Consider the following 27,770-nt stretch of genomic DNA (forward strand, 5'->3'; position numbering starts at 1 on the left):
CAAATTATAGTTATATTGGAGTTTTGATACCTGGTATACCACTACTGTAATACACTTTTTAATACACCTTTGTGTATTAAAATAATTCAAATCTGCTTCATTAATGCAAGTTAAATTTTGAGAAGTGAACTTGAAGAGAAAGTAACTTTTTCACTTACTAAAGTACAAATACGAAGAAACAGCTTTTAAAATGAATGATTAAGTTATTCCTTGAGTATTAAAATTAAGATACAGTACTTCATTCACTAAAAGATTAGCTACTTGAGATTATGGTTTTAAACAGTGACACATCTATACTAAAATTGAAAAATGAGTACAGTATGTATTTTAAAGGTACTGAATTTAAAATATATTATGAATCAACAGACCAGATTTTCTCATGAAAAGTGAATTGCATTAATCTCTCACCCTAATTGTTCCTTTTTGAAAAAAATACTAATTTACAAAGATCTCACAAAATGTGAAAATTATAAGAAACCAGTAGCTATGATGTTATGTTACTATTTATTTTTAAAGATTGTTGTTACCTTATTATATGGTTTAGTAATTATCACAGCTTCCCCTCAATTGTTTGGCATGGAGCTTCAGTTTGAATCTGGCAGTTGATTGATACCTACTGTACTGAGTTTGCAAGTTCTCTCCACATTTGCATCATTGCTCCCCCTTTTTGTCTACTACTGAAAGATAACTGTTGATTTATTTATTTTTTTGTTAATCGTTACTAGCTCACTTTACCAGGACTGGGATATGGTCTAAGACAGCTGGGCTACAGCATGCTGTAAACACTGTATGCTATGGATCATCAATATGTTGAAAATGTAGTAATCATATCAAGAATTTTCAGATATTCATCTACATTATTAAAATGTAAAAAACATACTTAAAAGTTCAAATGATAATTTATGCACAAGACTGATGGGCTCATAATTTTAATACTTAAAAATTTGTTTCAGCATCTAGAATATAATTAGTCATTTCACATTTACTTGCTCAATATTTTCATTTTGATTATAATTAAAAAAAACATAATCATTCAGATATATAAATAAGAAATATACATAGCATTTTTCCAAGCTTAATCCTGAGCAGGGTCGCTGGGGGTTGGAGCCTAACCCAGCAAGCATAGGGCACAAGGCATGATGAACAAACCCTAGAGGAGGTGCCAAACTATCACAGGGTAACACACTCACACACCACACACATGCTAGCTGCCAATTTAGCCTCATCAATCCACCTAACCTGCATGTCTTTGGATTGCGGGAAGAAACTGGAGCACCCATTGGAAACATGTAAATTTCACGCAGACAGGACATGGGATGCAAACCTTGGTCCCCTAACTGTGAGGTAGCAGTGCTACCTCTGCCATCCAGAAGTATACATGAAACTACAAAATAAATATACTTTCCTAATATTCTTCCTTGATTTTGGTATACTATATCAATATATCATAACCAACTAACATTAGTAATAGGTGTCACTGTGAAAGAATCACAGATGCTCTTTAATATCCAAAACATAGATTATTCAGTTTTGTATCTTTAACTTCACTGTATTCATAAAAGCTCTGAATACAAGGTTAAAATACAGTAGGTCTGATTTTTAGGTTGTTAGTGATTTTTGAAGTCTATTTTTACTTCATTGTTATGGTAAAATGTGTTAATGCTAATTTTAACATCAGAATCAACCTTAAAATACACCTTCTTTTGTAAACCTTTACATTACCTTTTGCTTTTTGTAATAAAAGAAAGAAAATTATGAATAATGTATAATGAAATGAAAAGCCTAATACTATGTCTGTATAGATAACTTCATCATAGAATTCATTGCATTGTGAAGTTGCTGTTAAAAAAAAGAAACCATTTATACAAATTCTAATTTTGAGCAAAATAAAAAAACTAGAAAATCCCAAGAATTGCAATAAATAAGAGTATCATAAGAGCAATAAAACTGTTAAATGAATTACAAATAAATTTAGGTTTAAACTTTAGCATGCAGTAGCAGATGGTAAATGGAATTTAAGTAGTTTATAATATATACAAATAATGTAGCTATTATAAGAAAAGAAAGTTATATCATAACTGAAGACTGCTCTATGCCTGTACGTATCACAAGCAGAAACACACAAGTCAAAAAAAAAAAAACTGCCGCTACAAATGTCAACTTCCTTTATTAATATTTTAGCTGTGCTTACATGCTCAGATAAAAAAAGAAAAAAAAATAAATTCTCATATGCTCCAGACTGAAAAATCTTTATACTTACATGGTGCCTAGATCTTGCAAACACATTTTAAGGAAGAACTGAGAAATGCCTGTGATGGCTTAAGTTTTAATTGGGTGGCCATAGTGGTCATGGTTAACATCCAATTAACATGAAGAGGCAGATCAAAGGCCTGAGTCGGCAAACATGATGAATCACAGAGACTGTGACACAGAGGAGGCGTGCCAGTGGCTGGGGGAGTTGTAATAGTACTAGTCATTTCCTGTTTCCCCTAGCAGCTACTGTCTTTAGAGAGGTCACTAAACAGATATGAACACCAATGCCCATACTTCCTGACATTACCTAGCACTGAATACAAACATGCTAAGTACAAAATCTCCAACCAGAGTAATTTTACTTTCTTCCTTTAAAGAAAATGTACAGTATACACTTGTATATATTTTGATATGTATTTTGAAACTGCATTACCTTTATTGCTTTTGGAAACAAAAATATTCAATTTACTGTCAATTTAAGTCAAACATAGAACCAGAACCCTATGTCACAACTGTAATCGTTTGTTGAGTACATTAGAACATAATCTGATATGATATGAACACGCATCAGTGTTCTTTTGTCAGTAAACTATTAAATAATGGATACTAGAGACAAGTAACATTGAAACAGAAAGGTTTAGTTTTATGCTCAATTGATACTTGTGAATCTGATCTATGATGGAAAGGTAGAGGTGTGGTTATGCTCTTCTCTTGAAACTCTTTGCTTGTCTCTGTGGATTTTGCAAACCATCTTTGATTGGTCTCTCCAGGGACGCTTTTCTTCCACACACCCCATAGATGAACAGGATACAAAGATTTGTGACTCTTACTTTAGCTTGCTGTGAGTGAGTGAGTGAGTGAGTGAGTGAGTGAGTGAGTGAGTGAGTGAGTGAGTGAGTGAGTGAGTGAGTGAGTGAGTGAGTGAGTGAGTGAGTGAGTGAGTGAGTGAGTGACTGACTGATATTTTTTTCAGGGTTGGTTCCTCTCTTGTGCCCTGTTCTGCTGGAATAAATTTACATCCTTTGGAAATAATACTGGAATAAATAGGTTCTGTTAAATCATGGAGAATTAGTCTGCTTTGTTTCATAAATGTTTTGAGAACTACAGCTTATTTCAAACATGACTTCTTTTCTTAAGATAACAGTTTCTTTTCTACAATCTGGCAACTTGAGCCTTTCAGATATTGAATGCAATCTCAAGTCTGCCCAGTGCTTTCTACGCATTAATAATATACATTTTCACAACAGGTGTAAAAGGGAAGGGGGAGAAATAAGGTACAGCTGGCACTGATGTTTAAAGCTAAAGCATTATAAACACATACAACACTGTACACTATCTTAGAAAGATATATCTCAACACTTATTCTGCTTAGGTGCCAGATTAATCCATTAAAAATAACACCCAAAGAGGAAGTATACAGTTATTTAGTCATATACTACATTATATGTACATTTGTTTTTTCAACATATTCACATATTTTTGTTGCCATGCACCAAATATACAGAAACCTGCTCTCTTTTTAAGTGCTGAGTTGATTTACAATAACTTTGGCAGTATTTGCTGGATTATTTATTTAGTAGGTGACATAAAATATAATTATAGAGATCTGCAGCTATATTTGTTTTCAATGGAGGATGATTCACTTATTGAAAACCTTTTTTTTTACTTTTAAGTCTGACATTACACATTTGTTACACCATTATTGTGAATCTAACTGCTTTTACTTACTAGTTACACTAGTTTTTTGCTTGACTATTAGAAAATTAGATCATCTGTTCATTTAGTAAGGTTTGTAAGGGGGACTTTTTTATAACTTATATATCTACTAAAGTGCAATACAGTTAAATATTCTTAAACTGTTGCAATTTCCATTTTTAATAGGAAATGATTCTAGATATGATCAGGCATAGAAAATATGTTAACAGAAAGTCATATTAAAAATAAATAATATCAAGCAGTGAGGTTGTGTATAAATGCATGATATTGTTAAGCACGACTTGCAAGTTCTCATTAAAGGTGAAGTAAACTCATTACTGAACATTTAAGTAACCTTTCATTTTTGTTAACATGTGCAGCCTGAAATGATAAAGTCTCTTTCAAAGACCTCAATCAGCTATAGTCACTCTGCAATTGCTGCCATCCGCACTCTTTTTTAACTTGACTCACATCCTCTTTAGTATTTGTATCCTGAAAGGTGAAAGTCTCAACTACAATGCATAATTTTTACACTGATCAGAGCTAGCTTACAGCCTCAAGCATTTTAAGCAGTTGTATAGTGCTTGTCTCCTTCACTTTTGTGTACATGCCAGACAATCTAAAAAATCTTGAGATTTCTGATTGTGAACTATTGAAAACTGTCCTAAAATTTGCACTCAGATCTTTAAACCTTATATAAAACAGTGTTTGAGAGCAAGTTAAACTGGAAACACTTGTCATGACATAAGATCGCACCTCGCCCCACATAGACCTACTTAACTGAGAACTTAAAAATAGAGGGCATTTACTGGCAATAAATAAAATTGTAAAAAGGTTAAACCTGAGTATAACATGGATAACAATGAATAATAAAATAGAATATTAACACAAAACTAAACACCTGTGTACCCTGTGTTAGACAGGTACTCAATCCAAGGTTCAGTCTTTCTTTTATCTCGATGCTGCCAATACAGACTCCAACTCCATGATGTTCGACTGGATTAAACTGTTAACTATTTGAATGTAAGCTTATGCTCTCATTTGTTGTTTTACATTAAATCATCTAGTCATATGACACATTTAGCCCTACAAATTACAATGCTGCAGTAACTCTTCAATGTACTTTTCACTTTAAATGGCAATATCTGTTTTCTATCTCACAAATTCCTGACATTCATTTTTTGTTGCAAATCAAGTATATATTTTCAATGTTTAATTACTAGTGAGACTATTATAATATAATACAATTATTTTTCTTAAGCATGTGCATACACAGCTCCAATAGCTACATAATGAATCAAAATTTAATTCTACATGCTTACCTTTTAAATATTGCAAATTCTCTAGTTTAATTGTGTTTGTGAACACTTGAAAAATAAGAGAAAAGTCCTTTATGTAGAAGAGTTTCTTGTAACTGGATCATTTTTTCCATTCTTTAAAAACATCTGGTAGAGCTGGTCTAACTAGTCTATCCACATAAATTAAAAGGTGAAAGAAAACTTTATGCTGAGAAGCAAAACTAATGCTAAAAAAAAACATGTTTTAGCTGTTGAGCCTCCATCAGATTTGTCCATTTTTGAGCATAGCTAATGAAGCTCCACAGCCAAAATGTTTCTAGTATTTTGTTTACATTTCAGAATGGAATTAGGTTTTATTTAAATATCCTTTTGAATTTTTGTGGAAATGATAAAAGGTGACAGTGTACCACATAATACTAAGATGTCAAATTAAAATAATAATACAAACAGATGCAATACAAATAAAAACAATGATACTGCATTTATTCATTATATGATAAAATATTAACCAGCTTTGTAAGTAATCAAACTAGGAGATTTTTCCATTAAAATAATTATAAACTTAGTATTTCAGTCCAGAGTTTCACTGAATCTACCCCAAAGAACACCACATGGGTATTAAAATAAAAATAATAAGTACAATAGCTTGTCAAATGAACATGAAAACCGAATAGAGTTTATTTCCAAACCATTTACTTACTGTTCCTTCTTTGTGATCCTTTTCATAAAGATTTTGCTGTGTGTTTACTCTAGATGGAGAAAGAATATTGTGAGAAAAGACTGGAATAAAAATACACAGTACTGTTTATTTAACATTTAGAAAGATTAAAGATGTAAAAAAAAAAATAAAACACAGTACAATCAAGCCCGACTCCTGTTGCTGGTTCCATCTAGGGTTGGGAGCAGAATTCTGCATGGTACTGATCTGTCCCACTCCCGGCCTTTACTGACAAAATTTCATCCCATTCTTGCTGGCTTTCTCCCACTTCCACAAAAAGGTTCCATTCCATTCCAATTGTATTCCCCCTTTTCACTTTAAAAGGCACCTCAATTTGCCACATAGCCTAAGTGGAGTCTTATAACAATAGAATCTATAAAGGGCCATCACACAGATGTGAGCAAATCTGTTTATGACTGCTTATTTTTCACAGTAAAATCATAGATAATCTATTGTTATCATTTTATAAAATAATAGATAAATGAAAAGATATTGGGTTTCCTGGAGACATTGTCTTTTTCTGGCATAAAATAGCAGTCAGGTTGATATTAAAATATCCCTAACATCATCCAGGATTTTGTCTTGATCGTTACTTAAGTATGTAAACAAACAACAGACCTACATATTTTGTCTGATCCATGTATGACAGGTACATGTTTTGTATCTGCAATCAGCATTTGTTTAAAGAAAAGTACACATGGCATTTGACTCAGGTGACAGCTATGAGGACTGAACAGAGCCATGTTTAACATCAACTTACAAGTACAAAATGTGCCCAAAAAATGAAACCAACAAGTATAAAAAAGTAATACCCATATTTTTGACCAGGACATAATGAGTAGGAAGCCAAATGTACGATCAGTAGAACAGGTATATGCAAAATAAAGCTAATATTCACTGCGTAAAAAACACGTTAATGACAAGAGCTAAGTCCTTTCAAGTTAACCACCAATTTGCTTACTGTGCAAACAGAAGTGTGGAAGAGATTCTGCTGGTTATTCTACATCTTATCTACACTTTTCTCAATAAGCCTTGTTCATATGTCAGATCACTATTTCTGGATTTTTCTTCAGCATTCAATACCATCCGGCCTTATATACTAATTGAGAAACTGAACAATATGATTGTTACCCACTTACTACATTATGGACTCAGGACCTTCTTTTAAATCATTCACAGGCAGTAAAAGTACAAGACACTTTTTTCAATAGTCATGCTCTCATATACAAGGACTCCTCAAGGCTGTGTTTTATCACTATTACTATTCACATTATATATGACCTGAGACAGAAAAATAAACATTGTTCCATTGTCAAGTATGCTGATGACACCATGCTGATAGGGAGCATATCTGGAGAAGATGAAAGCCATTGCTTCAACCAAGTGTACTGTTAAGTAAATTGATGGAATAAGAACTATCTTAGTCTGAATGTCAACAGGAGGAAAGAAATGATATTTCACTTTAAGAGGCAAAATCTTCCTATTCACCCATCATTGTTCTGGTTGAAAAGGTAGAAGTAGTGACTGAATATATACATTTACAAATTATACTACATAATCATCTTAATTGGAATATTAATACAAAACATGTACACTCTAAATGTAATCAGTGCTTATTTCCTCTCTGTAAACCCAACTATTTAAAGTGGACAAAGGCCTCAGCCAAGAAATACAACTGAGAAGACAAATATCATGTTTTATTGTATAACCTTAAACCCTGAAGCTCATCAGAAGAAGTGAAAGACATTTCAAGAGGCAGTGAGGACTTCTCCTAAGTAAAATGTTTGTACCTATCTTCATTTCTACTTCAAACATTAGGACATCTGTTGTACTCAAAACATTAATATTAAAACAGAATGTTTTGGGGTTTTAATAATAGATAGAGATATATTTCTGCTTTGACATGTATGCCACTAAGATAAACATTTAAAATGTGTGCTATTCACTCATGCACCAAGCAAGACAAAAGTGCCCCAATACAACAGAACATGCCACTAACTCTGTCCACACTACAATAAATCAATACAGATATGAAAGAAAAAAAAACAGCACTACAAACAGTAATCACCATCGTGCTCCTGCTTTACAAGCTTCTATGCCACAGCAATGCCTGGAATAATTAATTTAATTTATATATATATATATATATATATATATATATATATATATATATATATATATATATATATATATATATATATATTAATGTTATGGACTGCTGGGGCTTCCACCTGGCTGGGACACCTGCATAAAGGAAGGACCGGGTAGAGAACTTGCATGGGGCATTACCTCCCCATGAATGGCAAAGGGCAGTCTCCCTGGCTTAGGGCAGTGCCACAGGTTTGGAGGTTGGAAGCTCAGCCCTGTTGAGGCCGTGGTCATGGCCAGGAGGCGCATGGAGAAAGGCAGAGCCCTTCATGGCAGGAATGCCTCCACACCTGGAAGCTCTGCTGGAAGGAGATCATGGGACACCAGAGTCGGGAAGAAGTGGACAAAGCTTGAAGGAGGAGTGGAGGCAGAAGAAGAGAGAGAGAGAGAGAGAGAAGGCAAAGTAACATGCTTATTGCATACTTGGAGTTGTGCTCGATACTGTGCTGTGCAAGTGGGAATAAAGAGGAACCATTTCTCATTGTAGAATAAACCCTGTGTTGCGCTGGAACTTGTGCCTGTGTCTGGAGTCTTTGGGTGTTTGGGGAGCTGTGCACCCCCTGGTGGTCACAAGTGGCATCCCTGATGGGACTTCCTGGCCGTCTGTTGGCAGGAGACCTGTTTTAAAACTATTTTATTTATTATATTATACCCTGTAATAATACAATATCAAGAAACCAATTAGAATATACACTTATACTCTCTATTTTCAGATCAGATGAAGTTATCCTCCAAGATGACAATGTTGCCCAAAATATGTTTTTACAGTACCACAGTATCTATCAGTACTTTCAAATTACAACAGGAAATGCAGAGACTTTATTAATAATCATTGGCCGCAGTGAATGTGTAAACATTCATGTACTGTATGTTTCAGTTTTTATTTTTGCAGACAAACAAGGGAAGTATACATTTTTATCCTGACACAGCCAGTTACTTTGAGCAAATTTCTCTTTGCAATATATTACACTTAGTCTCTCACACTGTCTAATGTAACACATTCTAATTTGAGCTGGATAAAAGAAAAAAATACAATGAAAAATACAATCTATTAATGAAATGGTGACTTTTTGACAACATTTTTTTGCTGTTATCGTTTACTTTTGTCTTTCATGGCATCTTGCATCTATAAATATACATTTGTTTATTTGAGCTGTAAAAGCATTCTGGTGTAAGTTCTAACCCGTCTATTACCACCAGAAGAGCTACACAGTCCAGGAGCACAATTGTTATAGTACATTTTACAAAAGTATGTTGAAATCATTGCCAAAACAGGAAATGAAATAACTGAGAGACCTGGAAATTTCTATTTACTATCCATCCATTCATTATCTAAATCCATTCAATCTATTAATGTGAAATCAAAATTCAATTTAACTGTTCTAAATGAAGAAAAATGTTTACGCCCAGGTATAATTTTGTTTTTGTTTATATATGTGAATTTTTTAAGTTCTTATAAAATCAAATTCACATAATGGAGGATTGGTGAGGTAGTTTTGCCTGTTCTAATGGCTGCAATGTGTTGTGTTTTTACATTTAGGTTTTAAGTATGTTAGTTAAAATACCTTCAAATATTACAACAGCCAAATGTTATAGTTTAGTTTAGCTTCTTTATTACTATATAAAACAAAATTCTAATTTGTACATGCCCTCAGCAGCAAATATGTATACTAGTTTCAATAAGAAAAAAATCTCAACAAAAATATAGCTTAAATAATCTTAAATAGAGTCATAATAAAATGCACGTTAATTAGGTCTTTAGGTTTGACCTCTATATTACTGTAAGTTAAGTTTCAGGAGCAAGGAGAACTTTCACATTTACCAATTTGGTTTCTGAGCCTATCTGACCAGGGGGTAAAAAATCAGTCAGCCAACACTGGTTGTGAAGATTGTATCATTATACACAATGATCCAAAATGCACATCAGTGTTAAAGCCAGCGGACAAAGCGATGTGACTGATAGGGTCATTTACAAGAAAACTGGTTCATGTTTAGTGTCACTCTGGTATAACGAATTAGTCTTCTTTTCTAGCCAAGATAAACCTGCAGTGGCATAAAGTAAACACACTTATTTAGCTGCACATTTCAATCAGCGTTCTGTAAATTCAATAATTCACTCATTTTATGTTGAGGTCTCTCTTTTAACAGTGTTATTCACAATAAACCTTTTATTTGATGATGGCCAGGGCAAGGCTGGATTAGAAACAGAGACTTCTGATTACATTAAAGCAATGCAAGGCTTGGTAATCATAGGCACTGACTCAGGGACGACTGAGCAACATATACATCTTTATCATTAAAATCTACACCTAACAGCCAAAAAAAAGATGCAACATGTCACCATTATAAATCAGCAACAATTTATTTATATATTTATAGGTTTGTTCAGGGACACCTAAATATAATATAGCATAATGCCCAAAAAATCTTCATTGGAACACCTAAACAAAATTGCAAGGACCAATTAAAGGGAGTGCACTGGATTTCACCATTAAAGAGTACAGATAAAGATTTGCATGGAGGAGCTTTTTGAGTAATCATGCATCTTATTGATTAGCAGTACTACAATGAAAAAGTAATCATGAGACTGAAGAGAGATTTTTTTAACAACGAAACAGAATGCAAACAGAAAGATGTGGGTTCTAGTATTAGAAAAGTGCAACTATGCAAACTTGAAATGACAATTTTCTAGGCCAGTTAAGTAATGAAATCATTGCCAATTTTTCTACTTGATTTCTAAATTGTAAACAAAGGTGTGGTGGGGCAAATTCATTTTAACATACACTGTAAAACATAGACTCTGTTTTAAGTTTTAAATGAACAAAGTGGTCTACAAGGGACACCAACAGTAAAAGCACTTGTAAATATCAATACCTATATTAACAACAATAACAATTTATTAATGACACAATAAAATATCTATATCTTGAAGAGGGCACTGTGGTTCATATCCTAGCTGTGTTGCAATCTGTATGGATTTTACATGTTCCCTCCCGGCGGCATGGTGGCGCAGTGGGTAGCGCTGCTGCCTCGCAGTTGGGAGACCTGGGGACCCGGGTTCGCTTCCCGGGTCCTCCCTGCGTGGAGTTTGCATGTTCTCCCCGTGTCTGCGTGGGTTTCCTCCGGGCGCTCCGGTTTCCTCCCACAGTCCAAAGACATGCAGGTTAGGTGGATTGGTGATTCTAAATTGGCCCTAGTGTGTGCTTGGTGTGTGGGTGTGTTTGTGTGTGTCCTGCGGTGGGTTGGCACCCTGCCCAGGATTGGTTCCCTGCCTTGTGCCCTGTGTTGGCTGGGATTGGCTCCAGCAGACCCCCGTGACCCTGTGTTCGGATTCAGCGGGTTGGAAAATGGATGAATGGATGGATGGATGTTCCCTCCCCATATGTTTATTGGTCTTTACAAATCCTTCATCCTGCTAAGAGAAATCAGTATCCTAATTATTTGTCAGCATTGTTTTTATAAGCTCAAGACTATTTTATTATAATGGCTTAAAACATATATTGTTTTTTTCTCAGGTTCAAATTAATTTTCCCACTGTTAGTAAATTATTTTATTTTTTTTTTTTATAATTTTAGTAATTTTATCGTAATAATTCATACAAATCAATCAATTTTTACAAAAAATAGGATTGAAGAACAAGTCAACCCTGTAAATTATTTTAATACTTTTACTGTTAGGGGATCACGGTGGTGCAGTGGTAGCTCTGTTGCCTCGCAGTAAGGAGACCTGGGTTCGCTTCCCGGGTCCTCCCTGTGTGGAGTTTGCATGTTCTCCCCGTGTCTGCATGGGTTTCCTCTGGGTGCTCTGGTTTCCTCCCATAGTCCAAAGACATGCAGGTTAGGTACACTGGCAATCCTAAATTGTCCCTAGAGTGTGCTTGGTGTGTGGGTGTGTGTGTGTGCCCTGTGGTGGGCTGGTGCCCTGCCCGAGGTTTGTTCCTGCCTTGTGCCCTGTGCTAGCTGGGATTGGCTCCAGCAGATCACCGTGACCCTGTGTTAGGATATAGTGGGTTGGAAAATGACTGACTGACTGACTTTTACTGTTAGCAAATTTATTTGAAAAATATATATGTAATATTAACAGTTATCCATTCTTCCATTTGGTTTCTTAAATTGTGCAATGGAGGGTCAAAATTTGACATTGAGACAATTATTTCTTGTGATTCTAGTGTTTATTTATTTGTAAGACATAGACATTTAATTATACTCTGTTAAATGTTCTAATTACTGATTTTTTAAGTTCATTTACTGTAAACATTTTAAAGAAATAATATGAACTGTAAGCAGCTACTTTTTCTCTATTATACTTAAGAAGAATTATTTTTTTAAAGAAATGTATAGGATGAAGAATTTTGTGTAAAAAATATTTTTAACTTTGTGATACCCAAACTCCCACCCCCACCTCTGACCCTGAACAAATGCTGTAACAATGCTCTTTGGTCAGTCATTTTTATAAATATCATCATTTTTGAATGTAATATTTTGTTATTGTTTGCAGTGTTACAACATTGACAAAAAAGTTTCTTTAAAACCAACTGTGTAATTTCCCCATGTTCTACACAGTCTTGTTGCAGAATATTATAAATATTACTTCCTGATTGAGAAAAACATTACTCTTATCTCTCATGTGAGTCTCTACAATGGCATGTGCAAAAAAATCTGTCTTCAACTGTGCCCTAAAAAAAATCACAAAGTGTACTGTAAGCTTAAAAGTAACAGAAAACTACATATCTAACTAAATAGTATACTAACATAAGAATAAAAATCACACTGCGTATTATCTTCAGCCAAAAGAAGACATAGTGCCATAGAATATATACATTGAAATATATATGAGGAAGACAGTTCATAAAAGAAATTCAAAATATTTATTCTGGGCATCCTTCTTCTCTCAACAACATTCTTTAAAGGAAAAAAATGCATTACAGTAAATTCTAATTTGTTTTCAGAAGAGGAAGTAAAACATATGCTCTTACTCAAGTATGCTCTATGATATGCTTTGCCAATAAAAACATTTTCCTTAGAGAGGGAATACATATGAAGACTCACTTATTGGGTAATTATTATTATTGATTGTTTGTATTACCATACTTCCAAAGGTACAGGCTTGTAAAATAGAAAATTTTCTTTAACCTTATAACTCTTAAGGCAAGTTGATTAAACTGGCAAGAAGCTGCCAGGTAGAAGAAAGACAAAATGCACAGGTTGTAGATTGGCCTGGAAGGGTAATTGTTCTAAAATATATTTCCACACTAGGATGTCAAAAAGTCTTGTAATTGAGAGCATGGGTAAGCAGCTGTCATGGGTTGTGCTACACAAATACTCAATTGATATTAAAGCAAGTGAGAGGTCCTGGGTGTTGGTAATAAAATGTGAAAGTTCCTCTATATGGTTTCAACATACAGTATTAGTTGATTTTTTCACTTTAACTGTGTCCTGAAGTTCAAAAATACAGAACTACCGTGGTTCTCAAAAGGGACCACTGGAGAAATGTGCCCCAGGACTATAATGCATTTATAATTCTAGGAGTACTTCTGGATTTCCCTACAAGAAACTTTACAGTAGAGTTTAAAGAAAATACTTTGCCAGTGGCTCACTGACCTTTGAGATTATAAGGGGAGTTGTAGCAAAGCTTTAATTACTATGGAAGTAGTTTGGCCAGAGTGTTAAGAGCTGAACAAAATGGACTCAAACCTGTTAGGTGATGTCAAAGAAGAATCTAGGATTTTTCTTCTACTTATTTGATATTTTTGTCTTCGCCTTTTGATCATGTCTCCCTTGTGTCTATTATACACCATATGGTCCAAAGTTTGTGGAAACCTTATCATCACACCTATATGAGCTTGTTGGATATCCCATTCCAAACCCGTTGGCATTAGTATGGATTTGGCCCCTTCTTTACAGCTATAAGAGCCTCCACTCTTCTATGAAGGCCTTTCACAAGAATTTGGAGTGTGTCTGTGGGAATTTATGACCATTCAGCCAAAACAGCATTTGTGAGGTCAGGTGCAGATATTGGATGAGGAAACCTCACAATCCACTTTCCAGTTCATCCCAAAGGTGTTCAATAAGGTTGATGTCAGGGCTCTTTGCAGGCCAATAAAGTTCCTCCACACCAAACTCATCATACCATGTCTTTATGAAACTGGATTTTTGCACAGGGGCACAGGCATGCAAGAACAGAAAATGGTCTTTCACCAAACCTTTGCTACAATGTTAGAAACCCACAACTGTCTAAAATGTATTTGTATGCTATAAAAATAACAGTACCCTTCACTAGATCCAAGGGGCCTAGACTAAACCTTGAACAACAGCCCCAAACTATTATCCCTCTTCAGCCAAACATTACAGTAGGCATTATGCAGTCTGGAAGGTTCTCTCCCAAAAACATGTTTCCACTTCTGGAGTCCAGTCCAGTGGCAGCTTGCTTTACAGTGATCCCTCGCTACATCACGCTTCGCCTTTCGCGGCTTCACTCTATCGCGGATTACATGCTTCCTCAGTTGGTTTGCCCAGTTGATTTCATACAAGGGACGCTATTGGCAGATGGCTGAGAAGCTACCCAACTTACTTTTCTCTTTCTCTCTCTTGCGCTTTCTCTGATCCTGATGTAGGGGGTGTGAGCAGGGGGATGTTTGCACACCTAGACGATACGGACGCTCGTCTAAAAATGCTGAAAGATTATCTTCACGTTGCTACCTTCTGTGCAGCTGCTTAGTGAAGCGACATGCTGCACGGTGCTTCGCATACTTAAAAGCTCGAAGGGCACGTATTGATTTTTGCATGTTTGTTTTTCTCTGTCTCTCTCTATCTCTCTCTCTCTCCCTGCTCCTGATGGAGGGGGTGTGAGCTGCCGCCTTCAACAGCTTTGTGCCGCAGTGCTTCGCATACTTAAAAGCTTAACAGCCCTATTGATTTGTTTGCTTTCTCTGTCTTTATGACAGTCTCTGCTCCTGACGCACACTCCTTTGAAGAGGAAGATATGTTTGCATTCTTTTAATTGTGAGACAGAACTGTCATCTCTGTCTTGTCATGGAGCACAGTTTAAACTTTTGAAAAAGAGACAAATGTTTGTTTGCAGTGTTTGAATAACGTTCCTGTCTCTCTACAACCTCCAGTGTTTCTGCGCAAATCTGTGACCCAAGCATGACAATATAAAAATAACCATATAAACATATGGTTTCTACTTCGCGGATTTTCTTATTTCGCGGGTGGCTCTGGAACGCAACCCCCGTGATGGAGGAGGGATTACTGTATACCACTCAAGCCGATGCTTGGCATAATGCGTAGTGATTTAAGGCTTGTGTGTAGCTCCTTGGTCATGAAGTAGCATGAAAGTCAGAAACTTGTTCAAGTATATCAGGAAACCAGATAAAAGTCAACAGAACAAAAAAAAAAAAAAAACAATAAGGTTCTGGGTAATGGTTCAAGAAGTTGGCTGACTATCATGTACCCAGTAAGATTTGCAGATGTCACACACACAGGAACTCAAGAAGTATTTGAAAATGTTGTAAGAATCAAGAATATAGTGAAATGAGACTTTTATTTTGGGATATGTAAGCTGCTTATGCTCTTTGCTGAAAACACCTCATGTCTTTTAACCAATCAAAGTAAATATTCAGATGGTGCAAGCCAATGAATCAATCAGAGTATGACATGTAAGCATTAATTCAGAATTGTTATGTAAATTCAGTTACCAATGAGTATGAGCTTCTGTCTTTGTTCTGTGACCATTTGCTGACAACCTCTTGCTCAGGATACTGTCCTTTAGTAGATTACTATAACAGGATACTCTCTTTTTAGCATTTGCTGAAGAGAAATAAATGACGCAATGAAAGTTTCCTCCTGCCTGGTTCCTGACTCAAAGAGGTCTTGGTTGAGGACAAGATTTCTTTTTGTAATGTATTTCCAATTTAATTACTTCCACATTTGTTATCTATACTAATAAAAGGCAAAGCCCTCACTCACTCACTCATCACTAATTCTCCAACTTCCCGTGTAGGTAGAAGGCTGAAATTTAGCAGGCTCATTCCTTATAGCTTACTTACAAAAGTTAAGCAGGTTTCATTTCAAAATTCTACGTGTAACGGTCATAACGGTCGACAACGTCCACCATGTTAAACTTTCTTATTTATGGCCCCATCTTCATGAAATTTGGTAGGCGGCTTCCCTGCGCTAACCGAAACCGATGTACGTATTTATTTCGGTGGTATGATGCCACTGTCGGCCGCCATATTGAACTTTCCAACGGTCTTTGTTATCTTATGGGCCCATCTTCAAGAAATTTGGTACGTGGGTTCCCAACGCTAACTGAATCCTATTTACGTACATATATACGTCCATAGCCTGTAGCTTGGTCGCCGTGTGAGGCGGCGTTGGGTCCCCCATCCCCACACCTCCCACGTAGTTGGCTGCCTGCCTATATAAGGCTGTCCGTCGCTCTGGTCTCTTCATTCCCTTCCTTGCTTCACCACGGTATTCACGTCTCCCTGCTGATAACTGCAGCCTTTTTATTTAATCCACGGCTTCTCCGCTGTTTTATTGTTCGTTTATTATGATTATAGTTATTGTGTAGGTATTTTAGACTTAGTTTACATTGTTCAGGTACCCATTTCCTTTATCGTTCCAACCGTACCCCCATTAACATGTCTATCGAGGTGATCACCATCGATCAAAGAATTGTCACTTACCGAGTGGTTTCCAAGCCCGAAGATGGCGCCTGCCTTTTCCATTCTCTGTGTTACATATTGCACGGCCATATCAGGCTCACTCTTGATATCCGGAAGAACATTGTGTCTTATGTATTGAATGACTGGGACAGGTTCAAGGTGTGGACTGATGACAGTACAGGAGATAATTATACTACACAGGAGCACTATAAGAGTGAAATGCTTAAGCCCTTCACCTATGGTTCTGCATGTGAGTTGATGGCTGCTGCTGAATTGTTTGGTTGTCGCTTTCAAGTGTACCGAAATGGCCAAACATTTTACACCTTTGGACAACCGCCAATGCCTCTTACAAAGCCTTCTTCAAAATGTTTACCCCAATCTAAGAAATCTCCACAAAAACGACGTGTCATGGTTGAGGGAGAGAGCTATCCTGACACCAAGAAAAGACATGACTACGACTATAAACCACATTTTACTTCAAGAACTACCTTCATAACCGAAAACATATCAGTCTGTGGATTCAGCTGTAGAAGTGGAAGACGCGGTGCACTATCCAGTAGAGTTTCTCCACACTCTGAATCCTCCAGGTACTCCTGAGCATAATCTAATTTTGAAGGTTGGGGCACCAATAATGTTACTGAGAAACTTACAGCCACCAAAACTTTGTAACGGCACGAGACTTCAGGTCACGTGTCTGCAAAAGAACCTAATTGAGGCAACTATTTTTACTGGCAGTGGCTCAGGGGAGAGAGTTTTTATTCCTCGCATCCCCGTTATACCCTCTGATCTCCCATTTCAATTCAAACACCTCCAATTTCCAGTAAGGCTCTGGCTTCGCAATGACAATTAATAAGTCTCAGGGACAGACCCTACAAAAGGTTGTCATTGATTTGAGACAAGATTGCTTTTCACATGGCCAACTGTACGTTGCATGCTCAAGAGTAAGCTCAGCGCACAGCTCGGTCATATTACAACCGGAGGGCCGAACTGACAACGTGGTAAACAAACAGATCCTTAACAAATAATTATTGGTATATTTTCCCTCAGTTAAAAAGGTTTACTTTTCTTCTTAATAAAAATTTTAAGGCAGTACTTCGCCACTGCGAAGCGCGGGTATTTTGCTAGTATAACAATAAATGAGTAATAGATGCATTTTTGCAGTACCTAAACTAAAGTGTTATCGAACCTTTATTCACCAGAAAAAAAATTAAAAATAACTTTTTTCCCATTCTATTTTATTTAATATAGTTAATAAAGATAATATTTCATATACAGGTATACATATATATTTATTATATATTAAAACAACAATTTCTACTTGACACACTGTGCTCAAAAATACAATACCATTTAATAATTTTATGTTTAATATTTATAAAGCAATAGTATGGGGGTTGGTGGCAGGATTGGCACTCCAGCCACTGTAAAAAAACTTCGCAAATCTCTGAGACTACAGAAAGGACTCCGCGGGAGTAGCTCTGCTGCAGCCGCCCATAGGAAGGCTGCTCGCATTATGAAGGGGATGGCAGAAAGCCCTCAGGAGCCCCATCCCCGGAAGAGTTGAAACCGTTGGAGAGCCAATAGGGTCAGGTCTGTTGGGGATTGGAACTGGTGTGGTGCTGAGGTGTCGGGTCCCAATTTGAGGCGGCCCATACGGCTGCGCGCATGGAACATCTTGTCTGTCTGGCAAGATGATCATCTTTCTCTGTTGTCAGAGGAGCTGCGTAAACTCCGCATTTCAGTGGCAGCACTCTCTGAGGTGCGCAGACCGAGGACTGGCCAGATCTCTGTAGGTGGATACACCTTTATTGGTCTGGTCGGTCTGATGGCTGTAATACTGGGGGAGTAGCTGTTGCTGTAGCGGATTGGCTTCTTCCGATGGTGTCCGATGTCACTCCTTTCAACGAGCATATTATGAGACTCAGATTACGGCACTCTCTGGGTGCCTTGTCTGTTGTATCAGTGTATGCTCCGACCACAGTGAGTGATGTCTCAGTGAGGGAGACATTTTATTCGCAGCTTCGCTCGGTGGTTGATGGGTGCCCAAGAGGTGACACTCCTCTGTTCATGGGTGACTTTAATGCAGCCACTGGCACTGACAGGGCTGGCTATGAGGATTGTCCTGGTCCCCATGGGTCTAGTGACCGTGGTGAAAGTGGCTCCATGTTCCTTGACTTTCCAAAAGGTCAGGGGCTGCGAATCGCTGGATCCTGGTTCCAGCGCCCTGAACTGCATCGTTGGACTTGGTACTCCAAAACTGGTGGTGCGGTGAAGGAGATCGATCACATCCTCGTGGGCAGACGCTGGAGGCTCTTTCAAATCTGCAGGGTCTACAGAAGTGCCCAGTTTGTGAATTCTGACCAGAGACTTGTTGTTGCTACTCTTAGGATCCAGCTTAGGTCCAGTAGATTACCACCTACTAGGAAAATGAGCCTGGACTTGGCCAGACTCCAAGACCAGGCTGTTTCTATTGTGTTTGCACGCAGTTTGTGTGAGGAACTTGAAGATTTGGGTATGACTGTCAACCTTAATGTGATGTGGGAGACCTTCCGTGACAAGACCCTGAAGGTTGCTGAGGGTTGTGTTGGTGTTACTGGTGTTCCCAGAAGGAGGTGTTTCATCTTGCAGGGCACCCTGGATATCATCGAGAGGAGTCACAGTGCACGGCTCAATGGCAACTCTGGTCTGTACCGGGAACTGAGAGGCATGGCTGCGAGGGCTCTGAGGGCAGATAAAGAGGCGTTTGTTAGAGGAATCTGTGAGCAAGTGACACACCATCTGTGGTCTAGCGACCCACGTCCTGCTTACAGAGGAATCAAAGCATTACGCACATCTGAATCTGTTCCTCGGAGAGTCGCATTCAGGGCAGCTGATGAAATGGTCCTTACGGATGACACTGCAGTTGTGACCCGCTGAGCTGGCTACTTTGAGCAGCTGTTCAAAGCTGATCCTCCGGCTAGGACATTGGATATCTCTGGGTCCACGGTTCTTGAGGCTGATCCTCCAATTAGCTGTGAACCACCCAATATCACTGAGATTGCACAGGTGGTGAACCAGCTGAGGTGGGGAAAGGCTGCAGGGATCTCTGGTATCCGGGTTGAACTTCTTCAGGCTGGTGGTAAGGCTGTCCTCCTGGCATTGCAAGCATTATCCCAGCTGACTGGAAAACGGGACTTGTTGTCCCTATCTGGAAAGGGAAGGGTGATCGCCTGGATTGCAGCAACTACAGGGGGATAACACTGCTCTCGGTGCCGGGTAAGGTCCTTGCTAGGGTCGTCCTCAATAGGATCCGTGATCACTTGCTCACCTACCAGCGACCGGAACTGTCTGGTTTTACGCCTAAGAAGTCTACCATTGACCGCATCCTGGTACTGAGGGTTCTCAGTTTGCAAACGCAAATATCGGCAGAGTTTCTCTACAGCCTTTGTCAATTTTTGCAAAGCGTTCGACTCAGTTGATCGAGCTGCCCTGCGGGATCCCCTCGAGGTTGCTAGATATCATGGCCAGCCTGTACATTGGCACTGTGAGTGCTGTGCAGAGTGGAGGCAGGACCTCTGCGTTTTTCCCAGTTGATTCTGGGGTTCGTCAGGGGTGTGTTCTTGCTCCTACTCTGTTCAATGCTTGTATGGACTGGGTGTTGGGCAACCAAGATCCAGGCCTTTAATGACCTCTTGGGCACAGCCATCAGCAGTGTGTCTGTTTGCGGAGAGAGTGTTGACCTTGTTGAGAGGTTTACTTACCTTGGCAGTGACATTCGTGTCTCTGGTGACACTTCCTATGAAGTCAGTAGACGGATTAGGAGAGCATGGGGGGTCATGAGGTCGCTGGAAAGGGGTGTGTGGCGCTCCCGATATCGTACTGATACAATAAATAATATTAAATTAAAGAATGATAATAATACAGGTGAAAAAACAGACAATAACTATGTATAATGTTAAATATTAACGTTTACCCCCCGGGTGGAATTAAAGAGTCGCATAGTTTGGGGGAGGAACGATCTCCTCAATCTGTCTGTGGAGCAGGACAGTGACAGCAGTCTGTCGCTGAAGCTGCTCTTCTGTCTGGAGATGATACTATTTAGTGGATGCAGTGGATTCTCCATAATTGATAGGAGCTTGCTCAGTGCCCTTCGCTCTGCCACAGATGTTAAACTGTCCAGCTCCATGACAACAATAGAGCCTGCCTTCCTCACCAGTTTGTCCAGGCGTGAGGCGTCTTTCCTCTTAATGCTGCCTCCCCAGCACACCACTGCGTAGAAGAGGGCGCTCGCCACAACTGTTTGATAGAACATCTGCAGCATCTTATTGCAGATGTTGAAGGAAGCCAGCCTTCTAAGGAAGTATAACCGGCTCTGTCCTTTCTTGCACAGCGCATCAGTATTGGCAGTCCAGTCTAATTTATCATCCAGCTGCACTCCCAGATATTTATAGGTCTGCACCATCTGCACACAGTCACCTTTGATGATCACTGGGTCTATGAGGGGTCTGGGCCTCCTAAAATCCACCACCAGCTCCTTGGTTTTGCTGGTGTTCAGGTGTAGGTGGTTTGAGTCGCACCATTTAACAAAGTCATTGATTAGGTCCCTATACTCCTCCTCCAGCCCATTCCTGATACAGCCCACGATAGCAGTGTCATCAGCGAACTTTTGCACATGGCAGGACTCCGAGTTGTATTGGAAGTCCGATGTATATAGGCTGAACAGGACCGGAGAAAGTACAGTCCCTTGTCGTGCTCCTGTGTTGCTGACCACAATGTCAGACGTGCAGTTCCCAAGACGCACATACTGATGTCTGTCTTTAAGATAGTCCACGATCCATGCCACTAGGTATGAATCTAATCCCATCTCTGTCAGCTTGTCCCTAAGGAGCAGAGGTTGGATTGTGTTGAAGGCGCTAGAGAAGTCTAGAAACATAATTCTTACAGCACCACTGCCTCTGTCCAAGTGAGAGAGGGATCGGTGTAGCATATAGATGATGGCATCTTCCACTCCCACCTTCTCCTGATATGCAAACTGCAGAGGGTCAAGGGCGTGTTGAACCTGTGGCCTAAGGTGGTGAAGCAGCAGCCTCTCCATGGTCTTCATCACATGTGATGTCAGAGCAACAGGCTGAAAGTCATTCAGCTCACTAGGACGTGATACCTTTGGGACTGGACAATGAGCAATAGCAGGATTTGACCCCAGGATGCTGGATCAGTGAAACAGAAGTGCCAACTATTGCACCAGTATGCTAACCATGAAAACAATAATTCAAATGAAATTTTAAAACTAAATTAAATTTAAAAAAAAAAAATTATTTTTACAACATTTACTTTATATGATTCTGCTTTAATAGATGAAATGAAATATATGCTAACCTGAACTTGGCTATGAACATTAAATTCCATCTCACCCCTAAACATTTGAATTTCCCCAGTTCTTCCTCACATCCTGGATTTGTGTTCACATGTTATGAACTCATTTCTTTTGTGTTAGTTTTTAGACACGTATGGCACTAGCTAAGACAACTATATGTGAAAGTTAATTCATTTTAGCTATTGCAGGAGTTTAAAACACTAAATGATCCAGTCAAAGCAAAAATAAAGAAATACCTTATTGTAGCATTTTTTATATATTGTTGCATTCTGTGCTCTGAGTTGCACAAATTCAATTAAAGAACAGTTGTTTTTTTAAAGCACACTTTATTCTTGAAGTAGTAAAAGAGATTTGTAGTCTTTTGGCAAGAAATTAAACAGACAAAAATGTAACTAATCTTCAATAAAACTCGACTCAAGGTCTTCTCAGACTTCTTCAGAGATTCTCTGCTAGAGAGGGGTATGGAGAGGGGCCATGTTTGAAACTGAGCAGAAAGACAGTAGCCCTGTATTTGGGGGAAAAATAAGGCATTAGTCAGACAGACCCTTTTAAAGACTTTTATCACCGTAAGATATGAGAGCTGCACGTTAAAGCACTTGACATGCAGCTGATTCCGCAATTCTCTGACTGCTGTTTGTCTATAAAGCAAAAGCGCAGCATTTTCACTCCATATTTCAAAAATATCTTATGGTAATACTACAAAATGTGGAAGTTTATGTGACATAAGCAATTTTAATTATAGTTTAGTGTATATACAGTGCATCCGGAAAGTATTCCCAGCGCATCACTTTTTCCACATTTTGTTATGTTACAGCCTTATTCCAAAATGGATTCAATTCATTTTTTTCCTCAGAATTCTACACACAACACCCCATAATGACAATGTGAAAAAAGTTTACTTGAGGTTTTTGCAAATTTATTAAAAATGAAAAAACTGAGAAATCACATGTACATAAGTATTCACAGCCTTTGCTCAATACTTTGTCGATGCCCCTTTGGCAGCAATTACAGCCTCAAGTCTTTTTGAATATGATGCCACAAGCTTGGCACACCTATCCTTGGCCAGTTTCGCCCATTCCTCTTTGCAGCACCTCTCAAGCTCCATCAGGTTGGATGGGAAGTGTCGGTGCACAGCCATTTTAAGATCTCTCCAGAGATGTTCAATCGGATTCAAGTCTGGGCTCTGGCTGGGCCACTCAAGGACATTCACAGAGTTGTCCTGAAGCCACTCCTTTGATATCTTGGCTGTGTGCTTGGGGTCGTTGTCCTGCTGAAAGATGAACCGTCGCCCCAGTCTGAGCTCAAGAGCGCTCTGGAGCAGGTTTTCATCCAGGATGTCTCTGTACATTGCTGCAGTCATCTTTCCCTTTATCCTGACTAGTCTCCCAGTCCCTGCCACTGAAGAACATTCCCACAGCATGATGCTGCCACCACCATGCTTCACTGTAGGGATGGTATTGGCCTGGTGATGAGCGGTGCCTGGTTTCCTCCAAACGTGACGCCTGGCATTCACACCAAAGAGTTCAATCTTTGTCTCATCAGACCAGAGAATTTTCTTTCTCATGGTCTGAGAGTCCTTCAGGTGCCTTTTGGCAAACTCCAGGTGGGCTGCCATGTGCCTTTTACTAAGGAGTGGCTTCCGTCTGGCCACTCTACCATACAGGCCTGATTGGTGGATTGCTGCAGAGATAGTTGTCCTTCTGGAAGGTTCTCCTCTCTCCACAGAGGATCTCTGGAGCTCTGACAGAGTGACCATCGGGTTCTTGGTCACCTCCCTGACTAAGGCCCTTCTCCCCCGATCGCTCAGTTTAGAAGGCCGGCCAGCTCTAGGAAGAGTCCTGGTGGTGTCGAACTTCTTCCACTTACGGATGATGGAGGCCACTGTGCTCATTGGGACCTTCAAAGCAGCAGAAATTTTTCTGTAACCTTCCCCAGATATGTGCCTCGAGACAATCCTGTCTCGGAGGTCTACAGACAATTCCTTTGACTTCATGCTTGGTTTGTGCTCTGACATGAACTGTCAACTGTGGGACCTTATACAGACAGGTGTGTGCCTTTCCAAATTATGTCCAGTCAACTGAATTTACCACAGGTGGACTCCAATTAAGCTTCAGAAACATCTCAAAGATGATCAGGGGAAACAGGATGACACCTGAGCTCAATTTTGAGCTTCATGGCAAAGGCTGTGAATACTTATGTACATGGGATTTCTTCATTTTTTTATTTTTAATAAATTTACAAAAACCTCAAACTTTTTTCACGTTGTCATTATGGGGTGTTGTGTGTAGAATTCTGAGGAAAAAAATGAATTTAATCCATTTTGGAATAAGGCTGTAACATAACAAAATGTGGAAAAAGTGATGCGTTGTGAATACTTTCTGGATGCACTGTAAATATTTGCACTATAGAGTTGGGGTTTGGGGATTTCCAATAAAGAATGCAGATTTTTTTGGTTTTCCTCCTTTTATGTTTAAGTCCAAATTAATTTGTTGGTACAAATGATTAACTCTAATTTTCTTTTTACTTTTTAATTCTTTATGGTGATCAAAAACATATCTTCGTAAAATCCTACAGAATGTTCTCTGCTGTTGATAGGAAAAGGAAGGAAGAGTCCTGGTGTCCCACTGTGTCTATCTAAATGCAGTTCTTTCTTTGCTGATCTGCGAAGCAAAACATCAAAACAAAGGTTTCCTCACCTCTAGTCTCTCTCTCATTATTCTGTATATTTCTTCCTTGCCCCAATTTTCACACAACTGTAGATTTATTATTATCTCAGACATGTGTTGGCTTTAAACTATCTCTGTTGGTAAATTCCAGCGAAGATTCTGAGTCACTTGTGCAGTTGTGACTTTAAGCAGTCTTGTCGTGTCATTTTCTAACTGCCTAGTCCTGAACAGGGGTGCTGGAGCCTATCCCAACTAGCATATGGCACAAGGCAGAAACAAACCCTTGACAGGGTGTCTGTCCACCGCAGAGCGAACACACACACATGCCAACCACATGCTAGGGCCAATTTAGTATTGCCAATCCACCTAACCTGCATGTCTTTGGACTGTGGGAGGAAACTCACGCAGACTCGGGGAGAACATGAGAACTCCATGCAGGTAGGACCCAGGATACAAACCCTGGTCTCCTTATGGTGAGACAGCAGCAGCACTACCACTGAACCACTGTGCCACTTTAAGTACTATCGATATTCAATATGATTTTCAGTACCAGACATGAAAGGACACACACAAAACTGAAGAAGGAACTTTTTTTTAAAAAAAAAAAAAGATAAACTACACAAAGATAATTGGATTCTTCTTGAGGGAGTACACTTGTTCAAAAGCCTCTGACACATTCAAAAGTCAATAAAATATCAATAAAGAACAGTAGTGCTGTTTCTGTAAACAATACCAATAGTTTAAAATTTACCATTAATAAAAACAATATTCTTCTTAGGTTAGGGCATTTCTTCAAAACCCACTGACACTGTCACACATTCACAAGTTAGTAACATGCAGGTAGTGCAATATTCTGTAAACATTACTGTAGTATACAGTAGCGCTTTCCAAAATGTTTTCATGGAAACAAAGAACTTTTAAAATTCTGCTCAATGCCCCAATATTTAATATGTATGAAACTTCATCAGTAATTGTTTAAGAATAAGGGAACAAAAACAGAAAATGGATGAGTACATTTCTTTTAATGGCTTAACTTTTAAATGACTTTGTACAGAATTGTGTTGAGGAACCAGTTAATATCATTAATATTATTACAACTGCAATATTACTATGCTTGCAACATATTTTGCAAAATTCTTTGTTTGAGAAGATCTCATTAGAAAAGTGAATTTATTGCTTAAAGAACACAGCACATTGAATTAGTTGAAAACACAACTAAACACATTCTGAAAAGTGGTATTTTTTTTACCTTTTCTTTAGCAAAGTTTATTGTGAGTTTTCAAAGAAACAGCACCCTGGTGAAATTAAAATAAAATGCAACACACCTGAAAACTAAGAATGCAGGCTCTAGAAGTAAAAAGCAGAGGAAGCAGCTGTGCATGCCATTTACTGACAAGCAAATCAAAAGGAGATCAACAAGCAAAGGTACACAAACCCGAAGAGATAAGAAATAATTATGCCTTAACATGCATGTGCTAAATCAAAAGGGGAACAGAATTCTAGAAGACAGCAATATCTTCATAAAACCCCATTGCACTTTGTCTTTTTATATCTGTTTATGTGCTCAGAGGTTCTCAGGCTTTGTTTTCTAGTGTCATATTGATTTAAAGACTGCAATTCACCTGCTTCTTTTAAGCAACTATTCGCAAGTGATAAGCACTTTATCTTTGTGAATAATAATAATAAGGACTATGACAAAGGACATATAGTTCAAACATACTGTATATATAGTGCTATGAATATTTAGGCCATGTTTGAATATATTCAGATATACACTTATCATTATTGTGAACACTTGAATGTTAATTTTTGGCTAATTTGACAACCCCACTACAGATTTGCACTATATTGAAAGTGAAAGCTAATTTTAAACAGCACCAAACTAACTGTGAGGAAGTGGGGCTGTTTCTCTGTGCGGGGAGTGAGGAGTGTGTTTGTGTGTGTGTGTAAGGTGGGTCTGAACTCACTGTCAAAAAAAAAAAAACAAGCAGGAAGTTGAATCTGATATGGATAGAACTGATACAATGTAAAAAGAAATATTGGTACTGTTTTGAAAAGTCAAGCAAAATGACACCTTTTATTGGCTATCTAAAAAGATTATAATATGCAGGCTTTCGAGGCAACTCAGGCCCCTTCTTCAGGCAAGATGTAATGTTGGTACTGTTTTAAAATTTCAAAATCGTTATGTATAAAGAAAGCAATGTTTTTGCCAAGGAGACAAAGGTGGTTATTCTTTGGGAATAGGGACACCAGGCTAGAACTCCGTTTAATAGTTCAGGGTGTCACTGCACACCGTTGCATTCAGTATCCCTTAAATGGCCAGGTCTGCCAGGTATCATATAAGCCTGTCTCCTCTATGTTCAGGGTTTATATAATGCTTAGGATGGTGAATAACTGCCTTCTGCCAATGCTCTATCAACTTGTTCTTGACTGGTCTTTCCCTAGGTGGTAGCCTTGCTTTCTCACCTGTCTTTCAGGGGGACCTATGGCCTTTTGCTGTGTGTCCATGATATTTAACTTTCTTAGTCTCCCACTTTCTTTTCTCTACCCTTTTTCACTTGATTTTTATGGCTTTGACCTTTTTGCTAACATTTTTTCAACTATGATTTTTTTCTTACATCTTGGCTTAATTATAATGTATTTTGATTCACAGGTTACTGTCCCTTGTCTATATACTGATGACCACAAAAAATTACTTGTCAGCTCACTGTCGTAGCAGTTCTTGACTTTAAATTTTGTGTTGTTTTTGAAGAAAAAACAATCACTGAAGTAATTTCCTGTCATATGCACACGTTTTGTTGAACTGTGGAATGTAATATTGTGGTATATACATCATGAGTACACCATAAAACAAATAAGATACAAAATAAAATTGCAAACATAACAAATGGAATCCTAAACATGTGTCAGAGACAGAGACAATGTGTGGTATATTCCTCCACTGCGAATTAAGTGTGCATGTGCTTAGCCT

General features: G+C 38.3%; 1 protein-coding gene across 1 annotated transcript in view; it reads right to left on the minus strand.

Moving 5' to 3' along the window:
• Positions 1-27,770, minus strand: part of sh3bp2 (SH3-domain binding protein 2) — a 111,034-nt gene that overhangs the window by 55,091 nt on the left and 28,173 nt on the right. Inside the window, exon 3 of the mRNA XM_028802269.2 lies at positions 5,947-5,995. Coding sequence (XP_028658102.2) covers positions 5,947-5,972 — 26 coding nt within the window. The 5' untranslated portion in view covers positions 5,973-5,995. The remainder of the gene's footprint in view (positions 1-5,946; positions 5,996-27,770) is intronic.

This window comes from Erpetoichthys calabaricus, chromosome 5 (genome assembly GCF_900747795.2).
Source record: "Erpetoichthys calabaricus chromosome 5, fErpCal1.3, whole genome shotgun sequence".
In the NCBI taxonomy this organism is placed as follows: Eukaryota; Metazoa; Chordata; class Cladistia; order Polypteriformes; family Polypteridae; genus Erpetoichthys; species Erpetoichthys calabaricus.